The sequence below is a fragment of the Diabrotica virgifera genome, chromosome 6 (genome assembly GCF_917563875.1).
Source record: "Diabrotica virgifera virgifera chromosome 6, PGI_DIABVI_V3a".
Classification (NCBI taxonomy): domain Eukaryota; kingdom Metazoa; phylum Arthropoda; class Insecta; order Coleoptera; family Chrysomelidae; genus Diabrotica; species Diabrotica virgifera.
The window spans coordinates 43400130-43421072 of record NC_065448.1 but is presented as its reverse complement, the minus strand read 5'-3'; the positions used below and the strand labels follow the sequence as shown (position 1 = coordinate 43421072).

The following is a 20943-nucleotide window of genomic DNA, read 5'->3' as shown; positions in this document are numbered from 1 at the left end:
GTGTTGACAACTTCTTTCCTTTTTATTGCCACAAGATCGCTGCAATAATACCTGCTGGGGATAGACATTATAGTCTCTTTCATCAGTATAGAGGTTTCTCTCTCTGTATTCACGTGCCTTGTCCGTTCCGAACTTTGGCAATTAACAATGCTATTCTGACTTTGTTTACAGCAGATCTGAATAGTTCGGAGAAGACAATTTAAACCATTGCCGCAAGTTTTGGAGCCACGAGTGTCTCCTCCTCCTTTTGCTGCCTATTTTCCCTGGGATAATTAGATGAAGTACTATACATTTACTGTGCCTCATAACGTGACCCAAGTATTCCAACTTTATTTTCTTTATAGTTATCCCTACCTCTCTCTATCCCGATTTAGGTTTACGCTATTAAAAGTAACTAAACTTACACTGTACAAGGCACTTATTCGCCTAGTTGTTACTTATTGTGGCAGTGAAACCTGGACCCACAATCAACAGGAAATAGATCAGTTACTGTGAAATAACAGGTGATTGGAGAAGACGCCGCAATGCTAAATTGGTTACGCTAGATGGTAGTGAAAACATAAAATCAGACATAAAAGCTAACCGGAATAAGATGGACAGATTATGTTGTAAGATCAGTAGACAACAAAATATTAAAATCAGTATTTTTTGAGAGACCTATTTTTTGAGAGACCAGGTGGTAAATGATCAGTAGGCTGTCCCAGAGAAGATGGAAGGATCATATCGAAGCAGAATTTTCTAAGATTGGGGTAAAACCAAATTAAATGGAAGCATGAGATCGTAGAAGATGGATGGTGATAGTGGAAGACTCACCTTGAGTTGTCAGGCAATATATGAAGAAGTCCCTCGTCATCTCTCGGCTGGAAGGTTAGGATAAAGAATGAAAGGAAAACTGTGGCAAGTAATAGGACGGAATGGAAATATCCCGGATTAAGGTCTGCAATAGTTTTTAGACGCAAGGATGATGACACTGAAAATATTAAAACATGATTACATAAAAAACTTAATTTTTTATTTCTATTAACAAAATCACAAATAAAAATGTATGTACATTAGTTTTCTCTTTATATAATAGGGGCTCATACTTCACGTTTTCATCGGAAAATTACCTAAAAACAAAATTAGAATCAGAATTTTAGATAATAATACTCATATCCAGATATTTATATATTATAAAGTGTTGATTATACAGTTGTTACATAGTTAATATAATTAATAAAATAATTATACATTAAATTTCTTCTATTCCTTTAGAAATATGATCTACTGCGTCTTCCTCTTGCAGTAGACCTTAGTCCCATTTATTATGTTGTCCCAGTAATTTCTAAAATCATTGCTTAGCTTTTATATCATCCCTTTGATGGTCTTGCGACGTGCGCAGTTCTGCTATCTACTTAAAAACTTGAACTTCCGTTTTATTATCCCATTACATCACAGTTTTACTTTAGGAAATACATAGAACTCGCACAGCACAAGATCTAGTGAATAAGGTGGACGTCCAACAGTGAAATACTGCTTGAGACAATGCGAAATAAGTCGGCATATTCTCTTGTTGGAGAATCCACGACTTTCTTGCTATACATTCATCGTATTTTCAATTATTAGTTTTAACGATCGCGCGAATATTTGGCCGATGCGATGATCTGATTAAACCAGATTGGCGATTTTTTCGATATTGCCATCCGTTTTTGACGTGAATTATCTTCAACGTCTTCCCAGTGATCTTAAAAACATGTTATGCACTCAAAAACATATGCATGCTATAACGATTCATGAGAATTTTACAATTGGTTGGTCAATTGTTACTTTTCTGAAAAAAAAACTAATGCGAACGAACGCTTATATACGGTTTTGTTTGCTTCTATATCAGCGTCAGTTGCCAATTGATAGCCATACTCGTTCTTAGACCTCATTTTAGATTATTTAAATTAAACCAATGCTGGAAAAAGATTTACAAACCTTTAGAACTATTTACGCCATTTTGAAAAATATAAAAATGACCATGGGTTACTACTAAAAATTGTCAGAACAATGCTAATATTAAAAGTGATGATTACTTACATGTTACTGTTTGACATCAATACTATATTTCGTCAACATATCTTTCACCTCTGGCAAAGTGTATTTATCGCCAAAGTGTTCAATGACTCTTTTATAGATATCGATACATCGGGGAACATCGGAATTTTTGAAAAATTCATATTGGACTTCAGAAAAAAGTTCCACCAGTTTTTTCTGATCACTATCTTCACTCGTACCAGTTTCTTCTGCAGCAGGTTCAGTGACTTCGACGACTTCATCTTCTTTAATTTCTATAACGTCTGATGCGACTTTACTCTTCTTTTTTGGAACACTGTCTTCATCATCGTCGGAATCATCAATTTCGATGACGGGAACACTAACAGAAACTATTTCTACCGTGTCCGACGAGCTGGGGGCAGCTTTTTTCGGTGGTCGACCTGGTTTTCGTTTAGTTGTGGTAGTCTTTTTAGCAGTTACTTTAGGACTTTTCTCATTTATTTTCTTTTTTTCTATACGATTTAAAACTGAAGATTTTTTTTTGCTCTCATCTGAATTCTTATCTGCTGGTTGTAGTGTTTGTGATCCATTTGATTCCGTTTCATTCGATTTCGATTCAGATCCATTTTCGGGATCAGAAAATGATATATTTAAATTTTCCAATAATTTTTGAAGGTACGCTTTGCTGAAATAGTAACATTTCTCTTTTAATTTTGTATAAAAGTGATCTAGAGTGGGAACTTCACGACGAGATTGAAAATCGGTTACAATGTTTTTAAAAAAACCTTCACGTAATAACACCTTTACTTCACGCGGAAATATCATCATGGTTTTCACTGTTTTCTTGTTTTGAATCGACTTTTTCAACAGAACATTTTCGTTGGACGGTTTATCTAGCATTTCTTTATCTGTTGGTGGAGTCACCGCTGGACTTAGACTTCGTATATCTACAACTGATATTTGTGGACTAGAACGGGGACTGTCCACTTTCGTCGTTGGTATTAGTTGTGGACTGGAACGCGCACTATCTACTTTCTTCGCTGGCATTAGTTGTAAACTGTCTAATATTGGACTATTAGTCCCGTTAGTATTTAATGTTTGATTGCCTAACTTTTCATGCTGAATAACTGATACAGTTTCAGTTTGGTTAACCTTGTCTTCAATTTGTACCACAGGTAAATCGGCTACTTTTATTATTTTAATATCTTTAGACTGATCAATGTTTACTTTAGGACAATCCGTTAATTTTATCAGTTTAGTTGTTGGTGAAATAATGTTTGATGTATTTACTTGATTTGGCTCAGTCTTTATAATTACAGTACTAGTGGATTCTTTATTGGGTATAGTTTGGACTATAGTCGAAGGATTGATTACGGTCGAAGGAATTTTGACTATAGGCGAAGTATTTACTATAGTTGAAGGAGTTTTGACTATAGCCGCATTATTAACTGTAGTCGAAGGAGTTGCCAGACTTGAAAGAGTCTTGGTTCTATCGTCTAGATCCGTGTAAACAATACGTAGTATTTTTAACCAATTTTTTAATATATCTTTGCAATCTGAAAACTGTGATTTTTTCGTACAAAATATTTTAGAAGATTGCACATGTTTATAAATGTAATCCAGAGTTGGAACTTTCTTATATTCTGCAAAGTTGATCTGAACTGATCTTAAAATATCGCCGATAGATACGTCTGAGAATGATTCATGTTCGCTTTCTAGTTCTAGTAGTATTCTAACTATGTCAGCATTTAAAGCAATATCTTGCACGTTTGGATCATCATTTAAGTCGCTTGGATAATATAATATAGTTAAATGATCCAACCATTTTGCAAGAGTCTTTTTTGGGAATGCAGTACCCAATCTCTCGACTAGTTTTTCATAAAAGTAGTCTAGAGGGGGGATGAGACACGGATAATGAAGCGTTTTATTTAATGTTGTCAGATTTGGATGATCTGGTACATATTTCACCATCAAACGCTTTAACCAAACCTCTACAGTGTCTACGCTCAAATCGCTTCTTGCTTTACACAATGCTTCATAAAGTTTACTGAAAGGAGGTGTTAACTTAACCCTACCATCTCCTCTTTCGATATTTCTGATAATCTGTATAATTTCACCATCTATTTTGTAGTAATCCGCGTTCAGCTTTTTTAAATAATCCGTCAAACCTGCGAAATTGGCTTGATCATTATCTTGATTTTCTAATGGATCAAGGTCTTCGTATTCAAAAACGATTGCTGATTCTATTAACCATTTTCGGACGATGTGTTTGCTATATCTAACGGAATTCTTCTTGAATAATTTTTCGCAAAAATAGTCCAGATTTGGAATGTCTTTAAAGCATCGTTGGTTTCTTTGTCCTATGCCGAGTTGATTCAACCACTGAGTCATAACATTTATAGTACAAAGAGAGTCACCAAATTTGCTGACGAGTCGTTTATAATAATCACTGTCACTAGCGACTTGTTTTACGCTGTAGAAGTAATATTCACTAGCGGCGATCGCTTTAGTAACATCCTTCTTTGGATTTACGTGTCTCAACTCCATATATTTAAGATCCTCGTTATACTGTACCATGGTTCTATAAAAGTGGGAGTTAATCTCGTACAAAGCTCTCTCGATTCGGTCTTTGTTATGTACGAATTTCGTTGGTAGTTCTAGATCACCTATTTCCTTGAATTTTATTTTCTTCTGTTTTAACATATATGCAATATTGGCCTCTGGACATGGGTATCCTTTCGATTCTAGTTCCCCCTGAAAATAGCTCAGACTAGGATATTTGCTCAAGTTTTCCTGACATTGAATGTTTAATTCATTAAGCCAAGCCAGTACCGCTTCTTCGGTGAAACTCGCGTCTGTTTTACCTTGAAATTGTTTATTTAGTTCCTCACAAAAATATTTCAGCTCGGGAATTTTTCCGATGTATTTAAGTCGATTTTCTATATTTCTTACTTCAGATAGTATCAGTAAGTCTGTAACTGATGTGTTACCGTCTGCAGTAACAAAATATATCTCACTTTCTGGTTCCTCATCGTCCACAAATATAACATTAAGTTCCGTGAGGTAACGTTTAAGCATCGATTTACTAATACTTGCTTGTGACAATCGTTTTACTTGATCGCAATAATGGCTTAACGTTGGTGACTTTCCCATTTTGCGAACTACGGAATCTATCTTAGTAATAATATTTTTAACTTGTGAATCTATCTTCTCTTCTATCTGTTCATTTTTACTTGATGGCTCTTCTTTAGTAGATCCATTGATTTGCGATTTATTTTCAACGACTTGTTCCATTTTAACCACAACTTTACTACTTGAGCTATTGGGTTCCTGTTTAATCACTTTAGTTTCAGTTTTAATCGAAGGTTTCCATACTGCGTTCTTTGGAGGAGTATATAATTTGGTCGGTCTTTTACTCTTTTTACCCCCCGGTGGGATAAAATCCTCATCATCGTCATCATCTTGATAATCATCATCATCGTCTTCGTCGTTACTACATTCATAGTCAGGATCTCTATCATCCTCAACCTCATCGGGATCATCAGGATTATCGTCATAATTTTCCATTCTGTTTTCATTAGGACTGGGTTTTACTTCTTCTTCTTTCATAAGTTCTAAAAGATTACTTGGTGATATAAATGATGGTACGTCTTCAACAAATTCATCATCCACTTCTTCGATCAATGTTGTCTCAAGGTAAGTGGGCGTTTGAATAAAGACCGGTTCTGATTGTTTTGAGAAAACATCCACCTAGATTAAAAACAAAAGTGAAAGGCACATCTAAAAATATACAATGCAAGACAATATTCCCGGACACTTGATTTTTTGCCCATAAGCATTTATCATATAATATAACTAGACAACAATAAAATAGAAAAGGTTTGAGTCGTATATACTATAATAGTCTCCCGTTTTATACCGCTTTCGTGGCTTTGGGAGATTATAGCAGGGTAGTCTGTTATATCTAAGGCCTACGGTATACAAGGAAGGTAACAGAGCCAGTGCCACCTATTATTACCCCTGGTTTTACCCAAGGTACTACTCATTTTATTCAGACTGAGTCGACCTGGGACCTATAGAAATTTTTAAAAATGTCTAGTTGTCCTTGCCGGCGCTAGGATTTGAACCCCGGCCTACCAGCACTCGAGTCAAACACACTACCGCCTGAGCTACGCCGGCCCCTGAGTCGTATATTTAAATACTTAGGACAAAAAATAAAACTGTCAAGCTTAACCTAAATACTGATTTAAATCAAACGTACCGAATACTTAAAAGGCAAAACGTTCGATCAGTACGTGTTGCCAGTTCTGAGATACGAAACTGAAACTTGGGCTTTTAACAACAGCGTAGTCGACAAGCTTAAAGTGACTCAGAGAGCTATGGAACGGAAAATGTTCAACATTACGCTCAGTGATCGCAAGTCCAATGAAGAGATAAGAAGACGATCAAAAGTAACATGTGATCTAGAAGATTGTCATGTTAAAATTAAACTGGACAGGATACATAGAAAGAATGAAAGACAACCGTTGGACAAAGCGAATTCTCAAATGGCGACCAAGGACAAGCAAAAGAAGAAGAGGTAGACCTCAAACAAGATGGACTGATGATATCAAGCGAATGGCTGGCCATGAATGGATGCAAAAAACAGCTAACAGATATGAATGGACACATCTAAGGTAAGGGAGGCTTACATCCGATGTTGGATGGAATAGCTGTTGATCATGATGATATATATTATCATTAGTAGTTGGTTATTTTTTAAATAAATTTAGTAAAGTTAGTAGTACATGGGCTACCACAGGGAAGTGTCCTCGCGCCGATTCTATACAACATATACACCAACGACCAACCCATACACCAACAAACAAGGCAATTCATTTACGCTGATGATACAGCGGTGGCAGCTCAGGGAAGAACCTTCAGTGAAGTCGAAGTGAAACTGACAGATGCCCTGGGAGACTTAGCTCTATACTATGATAAAAACCATCTGAAACCCAATCCCACAAAAACCCAGGTATGTGCTTTCCACCTGAGAAACAAGCATGCCCGAAGGTCGCTGGAGGTGGAATGGCGTGGTCAGATGCTGGAACACAACAAGACGCCAAAATACCTTGGCGTCCGTCTGGATAGAACTCTGTCTTACCGATACCACTGTCAAGATGTCAAGAAGAAAGTAAGTGCCAGAAATAATATCATCTGCAAGCTAACTAATACAAAATGGGGAGCACAACCACACACTCTCCGCACTTCTGCCTTGGCATTATGTTTTTCGGCCGCGGAGTTTGGAGCACCAGTATGGGCAAACTCTGCTCACGCAAAGAACGTCGACGTGGCTCTAAATGAAACGGTCCGTATAATATCGGGTTGCCTGAAACCGACACCTATCGAAGAGGTATACCCCATTGCTGGAATTGCTCCACCACCTATCAGGAGGAAGGTCACGTCAGAGCTAGAACGGAAAAAGCAGGAGACGGACCGAAGACACCCCTTATATGACCACCAAACTCAGCCAAGCAGACTAAGATCTCGGAAAAGCTTCCTGAAAACATCAAGATCCATCCCCGAAGCGCCAGAGACGCGCCGAATACACCTATGGCAAGCGTCAGCTACCGCGACACATTTTCCTCCCGCGGAGGAAATGGCTGCTGGACACAATTTACCGTATCCGACTTGGAAAGCGCTAAACAGACTAAGAACCGGCGTTTCACGTTGTGCTAGTAACCTGAAAAAATGGGGATACCAGGAGGACGATACCTGTGACTGTGGCGCGGTTCAGACCAGCCGGCATCTACTATCATGCACAGAGATGAGAGAGACCTGCACAGAACAAGACTTAATTATAGCAAATAACAGGGCCATCTATGTGGCCAACCATTGGAAATACAGAATTTAAAGTTGTTGGTGTTCCGGACACGGAAAGTAAGTAAGTAAGTAGTACATGTTCTTTAGACAATCGGTAATGCACCTCACGGTTGTGATCCTTCTGCTTTGAGTAGCGAGTCTCCCAGCACGGCCCAATGGCAAATAGGGACGTCCTGTGGGAATACAGGACCATAAGACAAGTGTGAATAAGATATGTTGTACTTACATATTATTCAAAAAACATGAAATAAAATACATGACCAACTTTATGCCTAGTTAGTAACAATATAAAAATTCAGAAAGACGACATAGAACTTGTTGATAAATAATATATATATCTTGAACAAGAAATTACAATAGACAAGGACAACGAAAAGGTGAGGTACCAAGAAGAATGGCACATGATGAGCAGCATAGGGAGCTCTTTAAAACGTAATTAAAGACGGCAACATGTCGATTAATCTGGAGAGCCAAAGTCTTCAATTAATGTGTTCAGCCAGTAATGGCCTACGGTGCGGAAACACTGTCCTTAACAAAAGATAATGTTTCAAAACTAAGAATAGCACAAAGAAGGATGGAGAGTTCAGTGAAAGGAGTCGCAGTAAAAGACAAAATCACAAATGAAGACCTATGAAACGCAACCAGAGTTACAGATGTTATAGTTACAGATGAAATAGTTATGTTACAGTTACAGATGAAATAGCTTCAGAACAATATTGGAATAAGTAGATTTAACATATTAAAAATGATACAAAATTCTTCTTGCTAGACAGACGAAAAATAGTTTTTTGGAGAAGATTCTATTTTCGAATGATACAAACCACCGAAGAAAGTAGACACAAGTATTACTTACGCGAAACATTGATAAATACACTGGTATTTACATCCGGACTGGATAAATATCCGTCATACTGGATACTGATTAAAAGTCACAGGTAGGTATTCGAGGACAGGATGTTGAAAGATCCTAATAGATCATCGTATACAGGAAAAAGAACTAATGTGCATATTGGATGTCCTGAATTGAACCATGGTTGAAGGTCTTTATTTCAAAAGGTATAAGTCACATGATTTTGGAAGCGTTTAGTTAGATTATAAGAAAGGTTGACAAGTAGTTAGCATAAAGAAGACCTTTGGCAGTGAATTATTTCCAAAAATAAAAAAAGAAAAAAGTGTGACAATATAAGACATAAGAGTGGGAAAATGAAGTGGCAGTAGACTAGCTGGGCTTGTGATGATAATTTCTTAGATAATGAATAGTAATTATTTCCATACTTTTTGCTTTTTATTGGCAAAGTTTATTTAAATTCATTTAAAATGTTCACAAAAAGTATAGATCATACCGTTCATAAGCTCATCATTGACAGTGGCTGCTACTTGAAGACAAGACAGTTTCTTTTAGTTCAAAGAAATGAAAACTGAACAAGTAACGCAAATAGTATGGAAAAGCAAACTTACTTTAGCAAATACGGCAACTACAGTTAAAATAATTTGAGAAAAGTAAAATTTTGGAAATCGCACTTGAATTCTGAATATTTTGTTTTTGTTTATGAAATAATGGTACTTACCACCGAGTCTTTAACCTCAACTTCTTCATCTTCCTTGTATTTGACCCCGAGAAGATTTAGCCTCCAGGCAAGTTCTTTTTTCGTAGGTATTAAGTCATTGAATAGTATTAACTTGGAATAATAATGATTCATAAATGGTACTTCATCGGCAGGCACATTCTTTTCAACGGTGATTATAGCTTTTACAAGAAAAAATTCTTGCTCTATTTCTTCTTTGGTGCACACTTTGGAATTGCTATAAAGGGAATAAAAAACTTGAGGTTATATTATACACTATATACTAATCGTAAAAAAATATCTTTGTATGTCATATTAAGACTCTGGCAGCATACACCAGGATTAAATTGATCACTAACATCACAATTTAGACTCCACTGGATCACAATGGTAAATTGTACGTTTTTTTTATAATTTCACTTCTTCAGTTGTTTTATTTGTGTTATAGGCTGTTAACTATGTTAAGGAACTCATACAGACAATAAATGTGGCAATATACTATACATATTCACAGTCATAAAGAAGAATTTCATCACTGTGATTAACTACCACTGTGTCATTATTTGCAGTGTTGGGCGTAGAAAAAATATTTTATGCAACTCATATAAAAAGTGTGTACTTGACAGCTTCGTTGGACAATTTGACGTCGCGTGCAATGCTGGTCCATTGAATCTATATAACGTCCAAAGATAATTGTTTTGCTATTATTATATGTGTCAAACAAAAAAATAATAGTTACACTCGTAAAAAAAAGAACTGGCACCCAATGAACTGTCAACACGGATGGAATGGCCCTGTCCCATTCAAATAGTGAAGCGAGATTGCGGCCAACATACAAGAGAGAGGTCCTAGAGAGAGACAGAGTTTGCCAGGGAAAATTTGACTTCTTCATTGGTTGGATATTATCATAATGACCAGAGTTGCCAGATGTGATTTTATAAATCCCCCACTTAGAAACTGTAATTCCCTCAAATTAAGCTCAAATACCCCAAATTAAAATGTTTTCCGCATGTTAATAAATTAGTAGTCAAATGTAGAGAACAGTAAACCAAAATTATACTACTTATTAGTGATGTAACGAATATTTGTATTCGCATTCGCATTCGCGAATATTCGCATATTTTTGCATATTCGCATTCGCATCCGCATTCGCGAAGTTTGTGCGAATGTTTTGCGAATATGAATATCAGAAAAAAAATCATTTGAAGATAATATTAGGTTAATAAAATCAAAATCTATTCACTTCTCAACTTTTTTTATTAAGAAAAAGTACATAACTTAACCTCGAATAATCACATTATCAGCTTTCACTTTATTGTATTATTTGGTATTATGTGATAAAGATTAAGATTCAGATTGATTTACACTAAATACCAATAACTTTTCATTATAAATTTAGGAAACATTACAAAAATAGAAACAAATTATTAAAAAACTGGACATTCGCATTCGCATTCGCATTCGCGAATGTCGGTAGCAGATATTCGCATTCGCATTCGTATTCGCGAATGTTCAAAAAATGACATTCGTTACATCACTACTACTTATCAACATAGGGCCCTGGAAATAATTCATAGGTCCTATCTTCTTCGATTATATGAGAGTATAATATACAGTTCTATGTACATTCGCAAATTTAATTTCCCATGACTCCTTAAAATCTTCCATAACTCTCCCCCCAAAAATCCCCCAACCATTTCTGCTTAGAAAAAATCTCATAGGCGCTTTTAAATTACTCCAAAATTGTAGGAAAATACCCCAATCTCTCAACCCTGACTATCACTATCAATTTGTTTGTTTACGAAAGATGGGGATTATCTTCCCTCTTTCCCTGGCTATTGCTCTCTCATCCTGGCCGCATTAAATTCGCTTCATGCCCATTCCATCTGTGTTGAGTGTTGACAGCTCATTGGTAGCACCACATTTTTATTATTTATAGGACACAATATAAAATTATAAACCATTTTGTTGTTTCAATTCTTATGTCATGAAACCATTTTGTAATCGATTTTAAACTCATATAAACCAAAGAAAATGTTTAAAATTGTAAAAAAAGAATGAAACATGTTTCGAAAGAATAATAATTGCGAAATCATGGATATACCTTAATATAGCTAATATTATATTAACTTAATAAAATATGAAATATTAATATGCTAATTAAAGTAAACTAAAAAAAATAGGGAACACCCGGATTTGAACCGGGGCCTCTCGATCTGAAGTCGAATGCTCTACCACTGAGCTATATCCGCTGTTGACTAACATACTTTATAACGGGATCCATGTAAATGTCATTAAGTATGTTTAAAATCGATTACAAGACTTTTCTGGACACAGTGACAAAGAGACAAACAAGCGAAGTATATAAAAACGTTTTAAAAATAAATCATTGTGTTCGTTTACCTGGAAGTGGGTAAATTTAATGTAGGAATTGCATTTGGTTTCAAATTGGGTCCAACACGTTGAGAAAGAGCAAAATGTTTCTGGCAAATATAGCTGTCATAATTTGGTGTTTTAACATTTTCTGGTGATTGTTTTATTGCTTTCATCCAAGGAATGTAACGTTCTCTTGTCAAACTAAAAAAAAAACGAAATTTTTAAAGAAAAGTTTAACTACATTCATAGACACTAGAATATATGGATATTTAACTATACTAAATTTACTATCAAGATGCAGTGGAAATAAACAAACCAATGCACATTAAATGCTACTAGGAGGACTCCTAAATCATAATTTACAATGTATAAACTTTGGGAAGCATGATTTGGGATTTACAATGTATACAGGGTGTCCAGAAACTCTACCGACAAATGAAGACAGGAGATTCCTCAGATCGCTATAGGGAAGCCTTATAAAATACAACCCTGAATCTGAATCTTGCTAGTCTTCATCGTGGCATCACTGCGCTTCTATCGTTCATTAGAAATACATGGCCCTATCTCCGCAATGTTCTATTTTTAACTTGAAATGCTCTATAGTAGCATTTAACGTGTCTTGGTTTGTTTATTTCTACTACATCATGATTGTAAATTTATTATAGTTTCCTAATGGCTACATAATTATAATCTTGAAGACTTCTTGGAAAAACTAACTTTACCCTATGTTTTTAATATTACTTACTACCGAATATTCTTTTCTTTGTTTTTCTGGATGACTTGTCTCTTGATAAATATATTATTGAGGAATCCAAATTGTTTATAATTTATCTTTTATTATTGCGGAAAAAATTCTTGAAATTGAAGACATTACACCGACAATGGCATTTTTATTCGCTACTCACTGTTGTCATAATATCATTTATCTCATATCCAGATATATTTCTTTGTAGTGACATTGTGTAATGGTTTGCCCATTTATTTGGTGTAATTATTTGTATACTATTACCTTGTTTATTTCTTCCAATACTTTTGATTTCTATCCAAGCTTACATTGATGTATATTATAGCCAATCGTGTTATCTATATCTCTACACATCCTCCCCCAGCATTTGTTCTTCTCCAGGTAGTACTGTTTGCTTCACTTGCTGCCTAATGGTAACATATTTATCTCTTGTTCTGGGAGTTTTATCCTTCAGCCACTTATGGAATGCATCTTTTTTAAGTCTTCACTATATATTTCTCCAGATATTTGTTCTTGTGTTCTTCCATACCAAGTACTTCTTTTGCCGTTTTGTACAACAAATAATTTCTCCCAAAACAAAATTTATGTCAAGTAACTAAATTAATATATATTAATAAATGTGTACCTACCAATGAGTACTATTTGGTGGACATCCTATCGTAGGGCAGTCTTCTACAACGCATTTCATTTTAGTTTTAGCCCTTCTTGGGCGTGTATAACTTTCATCTGGGTCGTTTTCAGATTTAGATGATGACGCTAAAATAAGAAATGTTTTATACATTTGATTGAATTTAATTGTATATAGAGAGGTTAAAAATTATGGAATAAAATCTTTTTTTCGAGAATAGGCCACTTTGGAGAAGAATCCCGAAACAGGTCCTTTTTATTTTTAAATTATGATTTTTTGACATATGATTTAGTAAAAGAGGGAGAGCATAGGCGTAGCCAGGGGGTTATAACCTCCCCCCTTTTGGATGTACTTTGAGCTCTATTCGCTTAATACCATTATTATTCCATACCCCCCAGAGACCTTCAAGTAGATGTAACCCCCCCCCTAGGATCATCCTGGTTACACCTCTGAGGGAGAGAGAACAAAGATGAGAAAGTAAGAACCTTAAAATAATCTAATTCCATGGTTTAAGTTAGGAGTACACAGTTATGAATAAGAATACTGAGATACGAAATTCTAAAAATGGGCATTAACGTGAGAAACTAACAGCATATTTTATATGTACTATTTCTCAGGTTATCAAGAAAAATAACATTTAATCAATTGCAGAAACCACTGATTTACAAAGAATTTTCCAAAAGATGTATTCATCTTGCTTGCACTATGGCCTTCATATGAATTTGAATACAACTAAATTTATTGTATTCATCAAACAGTTGTTACTATTAAACACTATTAATAAGTGCAGTTATATGATAATTTCAAATAGCACCTAGAAGATGCAGTTGAACTTTGGAAAATTCAAAATTGATAAAAAGGAGATAATCAAGTATTTTGGATTGTATATAGACAAAGAACTTACTTGGAAATAACATATATTATAGCAGGCATGCTAAGAAGAATTGATAAATAAGGGTAGTTTCACTACGGAGAGCAATGGATTGTATCCTTGCCTTGTATCTATTGTTGTCGTCCCCCTTTGTATTTACTCAGTGTTTGTTGTATGTTTGCTGACAGTATACCTGGTATTGGATACATGGGTATGATACATTTTGATCAGTGTAAGGCGTGGCGCCTCGTAGTGAACAAACCCTAAGTCTCCCTAACCGTAAAATGGGGTATTATTCCCTAATGAACTCACATCTATCTTATGTAACCATCTTATGGGGTAATAACAATCACAAACAGCTTTATCCTCTCATGGTATTACAGAACATGCCTTCATCGAACAGAAGATCTATATTGTTCAAAAAGAATATATTGGATCAGTGTATACTATGTAAACTTGTATAAATGTAAGCATAAACTTCTACTATGCATAAATGTAAGCTTTCTCAGTTACTTACAAATATTGCCGCAACACTAACCCAAGATGTATGTGACTATCATACTATGCAAAGAGGAAAGAGGTAGTTTTTTATTTGGTTTTCTGGCAGTAGTTTAGAACTTTTAGCCATGAAAGAGACAGTTTTCACAGGAAAAAATGCAAAATTCTGATGTGCAGAGAAGCATATACTCAAATTGTCTGATCTTGTGTAATAAGCTGCCCAGAAATATGAAGGAAAAGCAATTAAAAAGATTTAAATTTAAACTAAAACAATTACTTTTTGAAAACTACTTTAAGACCAATCAAATTTGAATCATTTAAATTTGTTTATTGTATATTTTGAACTTATGAAAAAAAACTGTTTAGTATAACATAGATGACTTACTTAATCAAATTTTGTAACTAAAAATATCTTATTTAAACTAACAATAAAACACTGAAAACGTTTCGTTTTCTATACTTCCACAAAATTTATTACAACTACAGTAGACTCCCGTAAGTTTGGCCTCGGTTAGTTCGGTCTCCACTTAGTCCGGTCGGCTTTCTGAGCATTAGTCACACAATTTGGCGAGTGCCAGCCAGACGCGAGCTCTGCCCATCTTCAGTGTCTTCAAAAAGAAATTAAACTGCTGTTCCTGTCACCCAATTTATCCAGTCTTCAACAGCCAAGGGAATAATGGGTCATTGAGTGCTACAAGAGAAAGTGCTTGACCAAGCAAACACATCAGCAGATGAGCCAAACAACATTCTTGTTAACGAACCTGATGGCAATGCAGCTCTATTGCATGACCTTCAGCAAGTACCGAACTGTGGTCCCATTGTTGAAGATGTTTTTGAGTGGATCAACTTTCAAATGGAGCTACACAACGAGGTTTTGAACAACAACGAAATCGCCGAGTGTGTCATTCGCCAAGAAAATGAGAAGGATAACACAGATGCTTCTGAGAATGAAGAGGAAGATGAAGAAAATAAAATGAGCCACGCTGAAGGCAAATCAGCTTTGCAACTGGCAGCTCCTATGTCGAACAGCAAAAATAAGCAACTTCCATCGATGTAATGATTATTAAAAAGTGGCGTGACTTTGCACATCAAAAATCATTAGAAAAGAAATTCATAAAAAAATTACTGACTTTTTTAAGTATTTAAGAAACCAAACCACCAATGTGCAATAATATTTTTAAATTTTATTAGGTCTAGAGCTCTGTAAGTATTGTTTTATAGTATTGTTGTAACGGTCTATCTTTTCATGTGTTAAATATGTCAGAGTATTCCTCTGTGTTGTCTTCTACATAATGTACAAGTGTTTTGTTTTTGCTAGATCCATACAAACAATAAATGGGTATTTTTTAATAAATAAATTCATAAATTCATAAAAAAATTACTGACTTTTTTAAGTATTTAAGAAACCAAACCACCTATGTGCAATAATATTTTTAAATTTTATTAGGTCTAGAGCTCTGTAAGTATTGTTTTATAGTATTTTTGTAACGGTCTATCTTTTCATGTGTTAAATATGTCAGAGTATTCCTCTGTGTTGTCTTCTACATAATGTACAAGTGTTTTATGGGCATTTTTTCGATCCACTTAAAAATTTGGTCATTTTTTATGTCTCGAATTTCCTAAACCTGTTGTCCGATTTAAGTGATTTTTTTACCATGTTATAGCCTTATTCATTAACAATATCGCTGTAATAATATTGTTGCTAGACAGGTAAACTGTCATTGTATACCAGGTGTACGAATTAAACTGTGTTTTTTTTTTCAAAGTTCGCATCCCCTGTAGACTATTCTAGCATTTATAAAATACTGAAATTAAAACAAAACTATAGCCTCAGGTTTTCGTAACATTCTGTTTTAAGTTTTATTCGCTTATGTTGGATAATAAAAAAGTAAGGTACTTTAACAACTGGCCATGTTCGTCATCAGTACAGGGTGTTTCTAAATAAGTGCGAAAAACTTTCAACGGGTTTTATGACTGTAAGTTTATTTATTATATAATTTTTTTTTAGAAAATACGTATTTAGTTAAAATGTTTTCCTACATTGTTCAGAAATCATTTGTGGCATTTTTCAATGTGTTTGTTTGTGTGTGTTTTATTCTTTTATTATTTTAATTTTTGGCACTGTTTTAATAAAAATTTTTGAGAAGTAGTAAGTATTAAAATTAGTTTAATATTTAAATAAAATATCAATAAACTGTTTAAAGTATATTAATTTCGTTGAAATCATATAATAGAGTATAACTTCTTACATGGGTACAAAGTACACACATTCTTTTTTTTTAACCTACAAATTGTCATTATACAGTGGACCTCGGATATTACGGCCTTTGGTAGTTAAGTCATCTCAATTGTAAAGTCAATTTTAATAGGTCCAGCCAAATTTCCCCTCCTAAGGCAAATGTCTAGATCCGCAACTGCTTTGCTTTCTATTGAATAAAATTCGTCAGGAAGTAGGTATTTGTATTTTGAAAGTATTTTCAAAATTCTATTTTGTATTTGAAATACAAGCGCAAGAGTATTTTTGTATTTTGTATTTCAAATACTCATATACAGTATTTTGCCCAACTCTGTGTACTTTGCAATTTTCATTGTTTTGAAATCACCTGCCGCAACATAAAATAAATCAATACCTATATTTATTAATCAGTATCTTAATTAATTCTGCTTCGAAAAAAGATTTTTTTCTTTTAATTTTTGCAGTGGGAATACCTTCAAAATCAGACTCAATTTGTTCCGGTACTTATTCTGAGCCAAACACTAATTCGATAACATTATTAAAAAGGTTTTATCGGCTAAAAATAAAGTAAACCTGGTCTACAGCATCATAAAATTTTACAGTAGGTTGTCCTTTTTTTATTTTATGAAGAATAAAGTGCAATGTGTTTCCGACTTTGTGACATCCTTCCTTCTAAGAATGTGAGAAAGGCCAATTATCCCTTCTGTGTACAGTTATGTGACCTTGGCAGTTCTATGATTTCTGATTTATCAGTGCCACATAACAGTCAAAATCTTCTGTTTCAGAACAGTCTCTTTAAGAAATTTTCGCTGCCGTGAAATTGTGTTCCGCTTGCTTTGTTTTTAGAGTTTAACTTAGTAATTAGCTTTTTAGTTTTTAATATGGCAAGTTGTAGTACTAAAACGGAGTACTACTTTCATTTTTCTCTACTATTCGTTGCAAGATATTTCGGATTTAACCAGATTTATCATTTAGTAAAGTACCTTTAAACTTTGGATATAATTTAAAATTGAACCTAATCTAACTCAAGACTAAGAGTGACTATTCGTTACAGCGTTAAGGGAATACAGTCATTTTGTGCTTGATATCGGCCCAGTCTCTTGATCTGGGGAATTCCATCCGAATTATCTTGCAACGGATAGTACTTCTTTTATAACGACACTCTTATATAGCGTCATTTTTTTACTGGGCCCTTCAATGACGCTATAATCAAGTTCCACTGTACTACATGAATGTGACTATGTTCTGTCAAATGGAAAATTATTTGTTTATTTTCGAGGTTACTGTTTAAGTTTTTGTTTTCTTTTTTAAATTCGTTTAGAACAATTCTATATATTTATTGTTATACTAGTAATAGTCAGTAAGTCGTTATGATGTTCAAGCTGTTTAATGTTGAGTCCATCAATCTCAATAGTGAAAAAAGATTAAACACTTCAATAAATAAAATACATCCATGGGATAATAGCCATTTCCTAGCCTACTACTGACACTACATAATATCTATGATACTACACATCTGCCTATGTTTCACTTTGTTTTGATTTAACTTGTTTGAAAATTAATCATGGCACATGGGCAAAGATAAAATGAAACAACTATACTACACTGACATAATGAACATTGGAAGTATAGTACCTATCAAGTATTTTAGAAAACATTATCTTAATCATATTACAAAGTCATTTGTATTTGAGTAGTATCCTTAAATTTCGATAGTTAAACATAACTAAATAACAGGTATGATAATTAAAAGTAGGTACAATAGATTAAAATTCATTAATTTCTACCTGGGCCGAAAAGTTAACAACACCATTCAAATACAAATGACCTTGTAATAAGCTTTAGATTAAGGTTTTCTAAAATATCTTGATATGTACTATACTTACACAAAATTGATGTTTATTTTTATATCGCCACGGTTTTTTAAACCAATTCATTATGTAAAATAATTTAGATTTAGTTTTCGTTAATGGACTCATTTTTCTTCTTTAATGTACAAAGAGGAGAATGATAATTTGCAGATCTTGCATATTCTTTATTGTTAAATATTTTGTAACCACTATATCCACGTGTTTTCCAATCTATGCGAAAATTGGAGTAGAGTGATGAAACTGATCATTTGCAATTTAAGTATAGTCAAGGAATATGTATAGTAGTGGCCAACTTGCAACACATTTGTCTTTGAAAGGGACATAATTTCTACCGGCCAAATATCTATGACGTGCTATATAGAAGTGTTTAGTTTATTCTGAATCGTCTGATTAAGGCTAATAATGTAAAAAGTTTCTGCAATTAAAGGTTTATCTATCTAACTTATGTAGAAACTACCAGAAGTTTATTTACCTAACATTAATGTTATAATAACAATTAACATTTTTATGTGTACGCCTATGAGTTGACAGAGAAAATGTAAAGAAGTGTTTGTATTTATTTATTTCGTTCGAGAATACTCACACATAGTAGTCTAAAATATCCACAAGATACGGCAATAATATAAAATCACTTTATTTTAATCATATGATAACTAATTAACTTAAACACATTATAAAACAATGTTTTGTTCACTTTTACAAAGCATACACAAATCCATGTAAAACAGGAACGCCACAAACTCACAAACACGAACTACGAGAACAAAATGTTGCTGTTCCGGTTCGTGTCAATTCGGTTTATGTCGGTTCGTAAAAGTCCGGCTGATATCGACGATAGCTGATTGATTCAAGTTCCACTGACTGCCACTGTGTTAAAAATGCCGCTCAGCCAGCCAAGCTGAATTTTCTACTTTTGAGAAAACACTTTTCTATTATTCTATTATACCTAGAACTTCACTATTCTACATAAATATTAGTCATGTTTCTAAAAATTAAGATAGAGTTGGACATAAGTTTTGTTTGACCATATTTTCACTCAATAAAGATGAAGAACAGCTATCGATTCGATATTATTTTTTGGTTTACTTAGGATCAGTTACCTTTTTTGGTATAGAGATGGGCGGAACGGTTATATAAAAGCTTCCGTTATTTTTAAAGAATAAGTATACGTTTGAATGACGCTGCAATACGAATAGAATTTATTTTTATATTTTCAAAGACACAAAATATTTTATTTTCATTCTTTATGATTTTTTCGTTAACAATTTTACTTTATAATTCTAAATATTTTACATTAATCAAGTAAATTACAGATGTAAGTTTTCTGGTAACTTCCGAAGTTTTATTTTTATTTATTTTCATTTATTCATACTAAAGTGAGATTTGTAATTTTACGTAGAGTGCGTGAGGTGTTGTCCGACTGAGGACTAAATAGAGAATGTATAATAGAGCGGAGAGAAACTTTATAGGAGCTTTAAGCGAGGGGAGAAATTAACTATCATTTTTATGGCTTTTAATTTGTAAATTCAAATTTATAAAAACGTTTTTTATAAACGATCATTAAGAAACCTTTTAGTAAAAATAGAACGACAAAAATTACAGGCGTGTGGTTTATGACTTATAGTTTGGTAAATTGAAAGCACTAAAACATTTTATGACCGGTTATTAAAACCTTTTGATAGTAGAACATGCAGGTGTGTACATAAAGGTCCAATTCATTGTTGTTTATAAAGCTTGATCGAAATTAACTAACGACTAGACTTTGCCCTTTGGGTATTGTGTGAATAAAAAATTAACTAATTTATGCAGCTCTCGATTGAAATTGTTTTATGTTCTTGGTGTATTAATTCGGGTAATATCATGTTGTTACAGTCTTAACATATTTTTTATCGATAAAACTAGATTAACAAAAAACAAAAGTCTAGGTCTTCCTTTTATGGTCATAAGAAGTAATAATTTAAAGCTCACAGCTGCATTTTTTATCGTTCTATTCTCACTAAAAGTTTTTTTAATAGCCGGTCGTAAATTTTTTATTGCTTTTGAATTTACAAAACTATAAGCTAAAAGATGATACAAAATCTACCCTCACTTGAAAATTAAATACTACATATAAAAGACTCGGTTGTCGTATTTGTCTTTGTGCGTAATTTATTTTATTCAAAATACTGACGTCAAAAACAGGAATAAAATGTTTATTTGAGAAATAAACATTACTTCTCGCTTCGGCCTTGGGAGGGGAAATTTACCTTGGGGGATACTTCCAATGAAACAC

At 33.9% G+C, this 20943-nt stretch overlaps 2 protein-coding genes across 3 annotated transcripts in view; one reads left to right on the top strand and one right to left on the bottom strand.

Annotated features, from left to right (window-relative positions):
* Nucleotides 1–20943, top strand: part of LOC114324528 (protein furry) — a 274530-nt gene that overhangs the window by 115979 nt on the left and 137608 nt on the right. The window lies entirely within an intron of this gene.
* Nucleotides 991–19640, bottom strand: LOC114324529 (uncharacterized). The gene is made up of 6 exons (XM_028272391.2): nucleotides 19255–19640; nucleotides 13197–13323; nucleotides 11850–12023; nucleotides 9450–9684; nucleotides 2062–5769; nucleotides 991–1109 (listed from the first exon to the last, which is right to left on the bottom strand). The coding sequence occupies exons 1-5, from the start codon at nucleotides 19256–19258 to the stop codon at nucleotides 2065–2067; spliced, it is 4245 nt and encodes a 1414-aa protein (XP_028128192.2). The 5' UTR covers nucleotides 19259–19640; the 3' UTR covers nucleotides 991–1109; nucleotides 2062–2064.

Excerpts from the sequence above, each read along its gene's own strand:
- LOC114324529 (XM_028272391.2), bottom strand. Across the intron at positions 9,685-11,849 it reads TTAAATTTACCCACTTCCAG|CAATTCCAAAGTGTGCACCA; the intron begins GTAAACGAACAC and ends TTCCCTTTATAG. Across the intron at positions 5,770-9,449 it reads TTGAGGTTAAAGACTCGGTG|GTGGATGTTTTCTCAAAACA; the intron begins GTAAGTACCATT and ends TTTTTAATCTAG.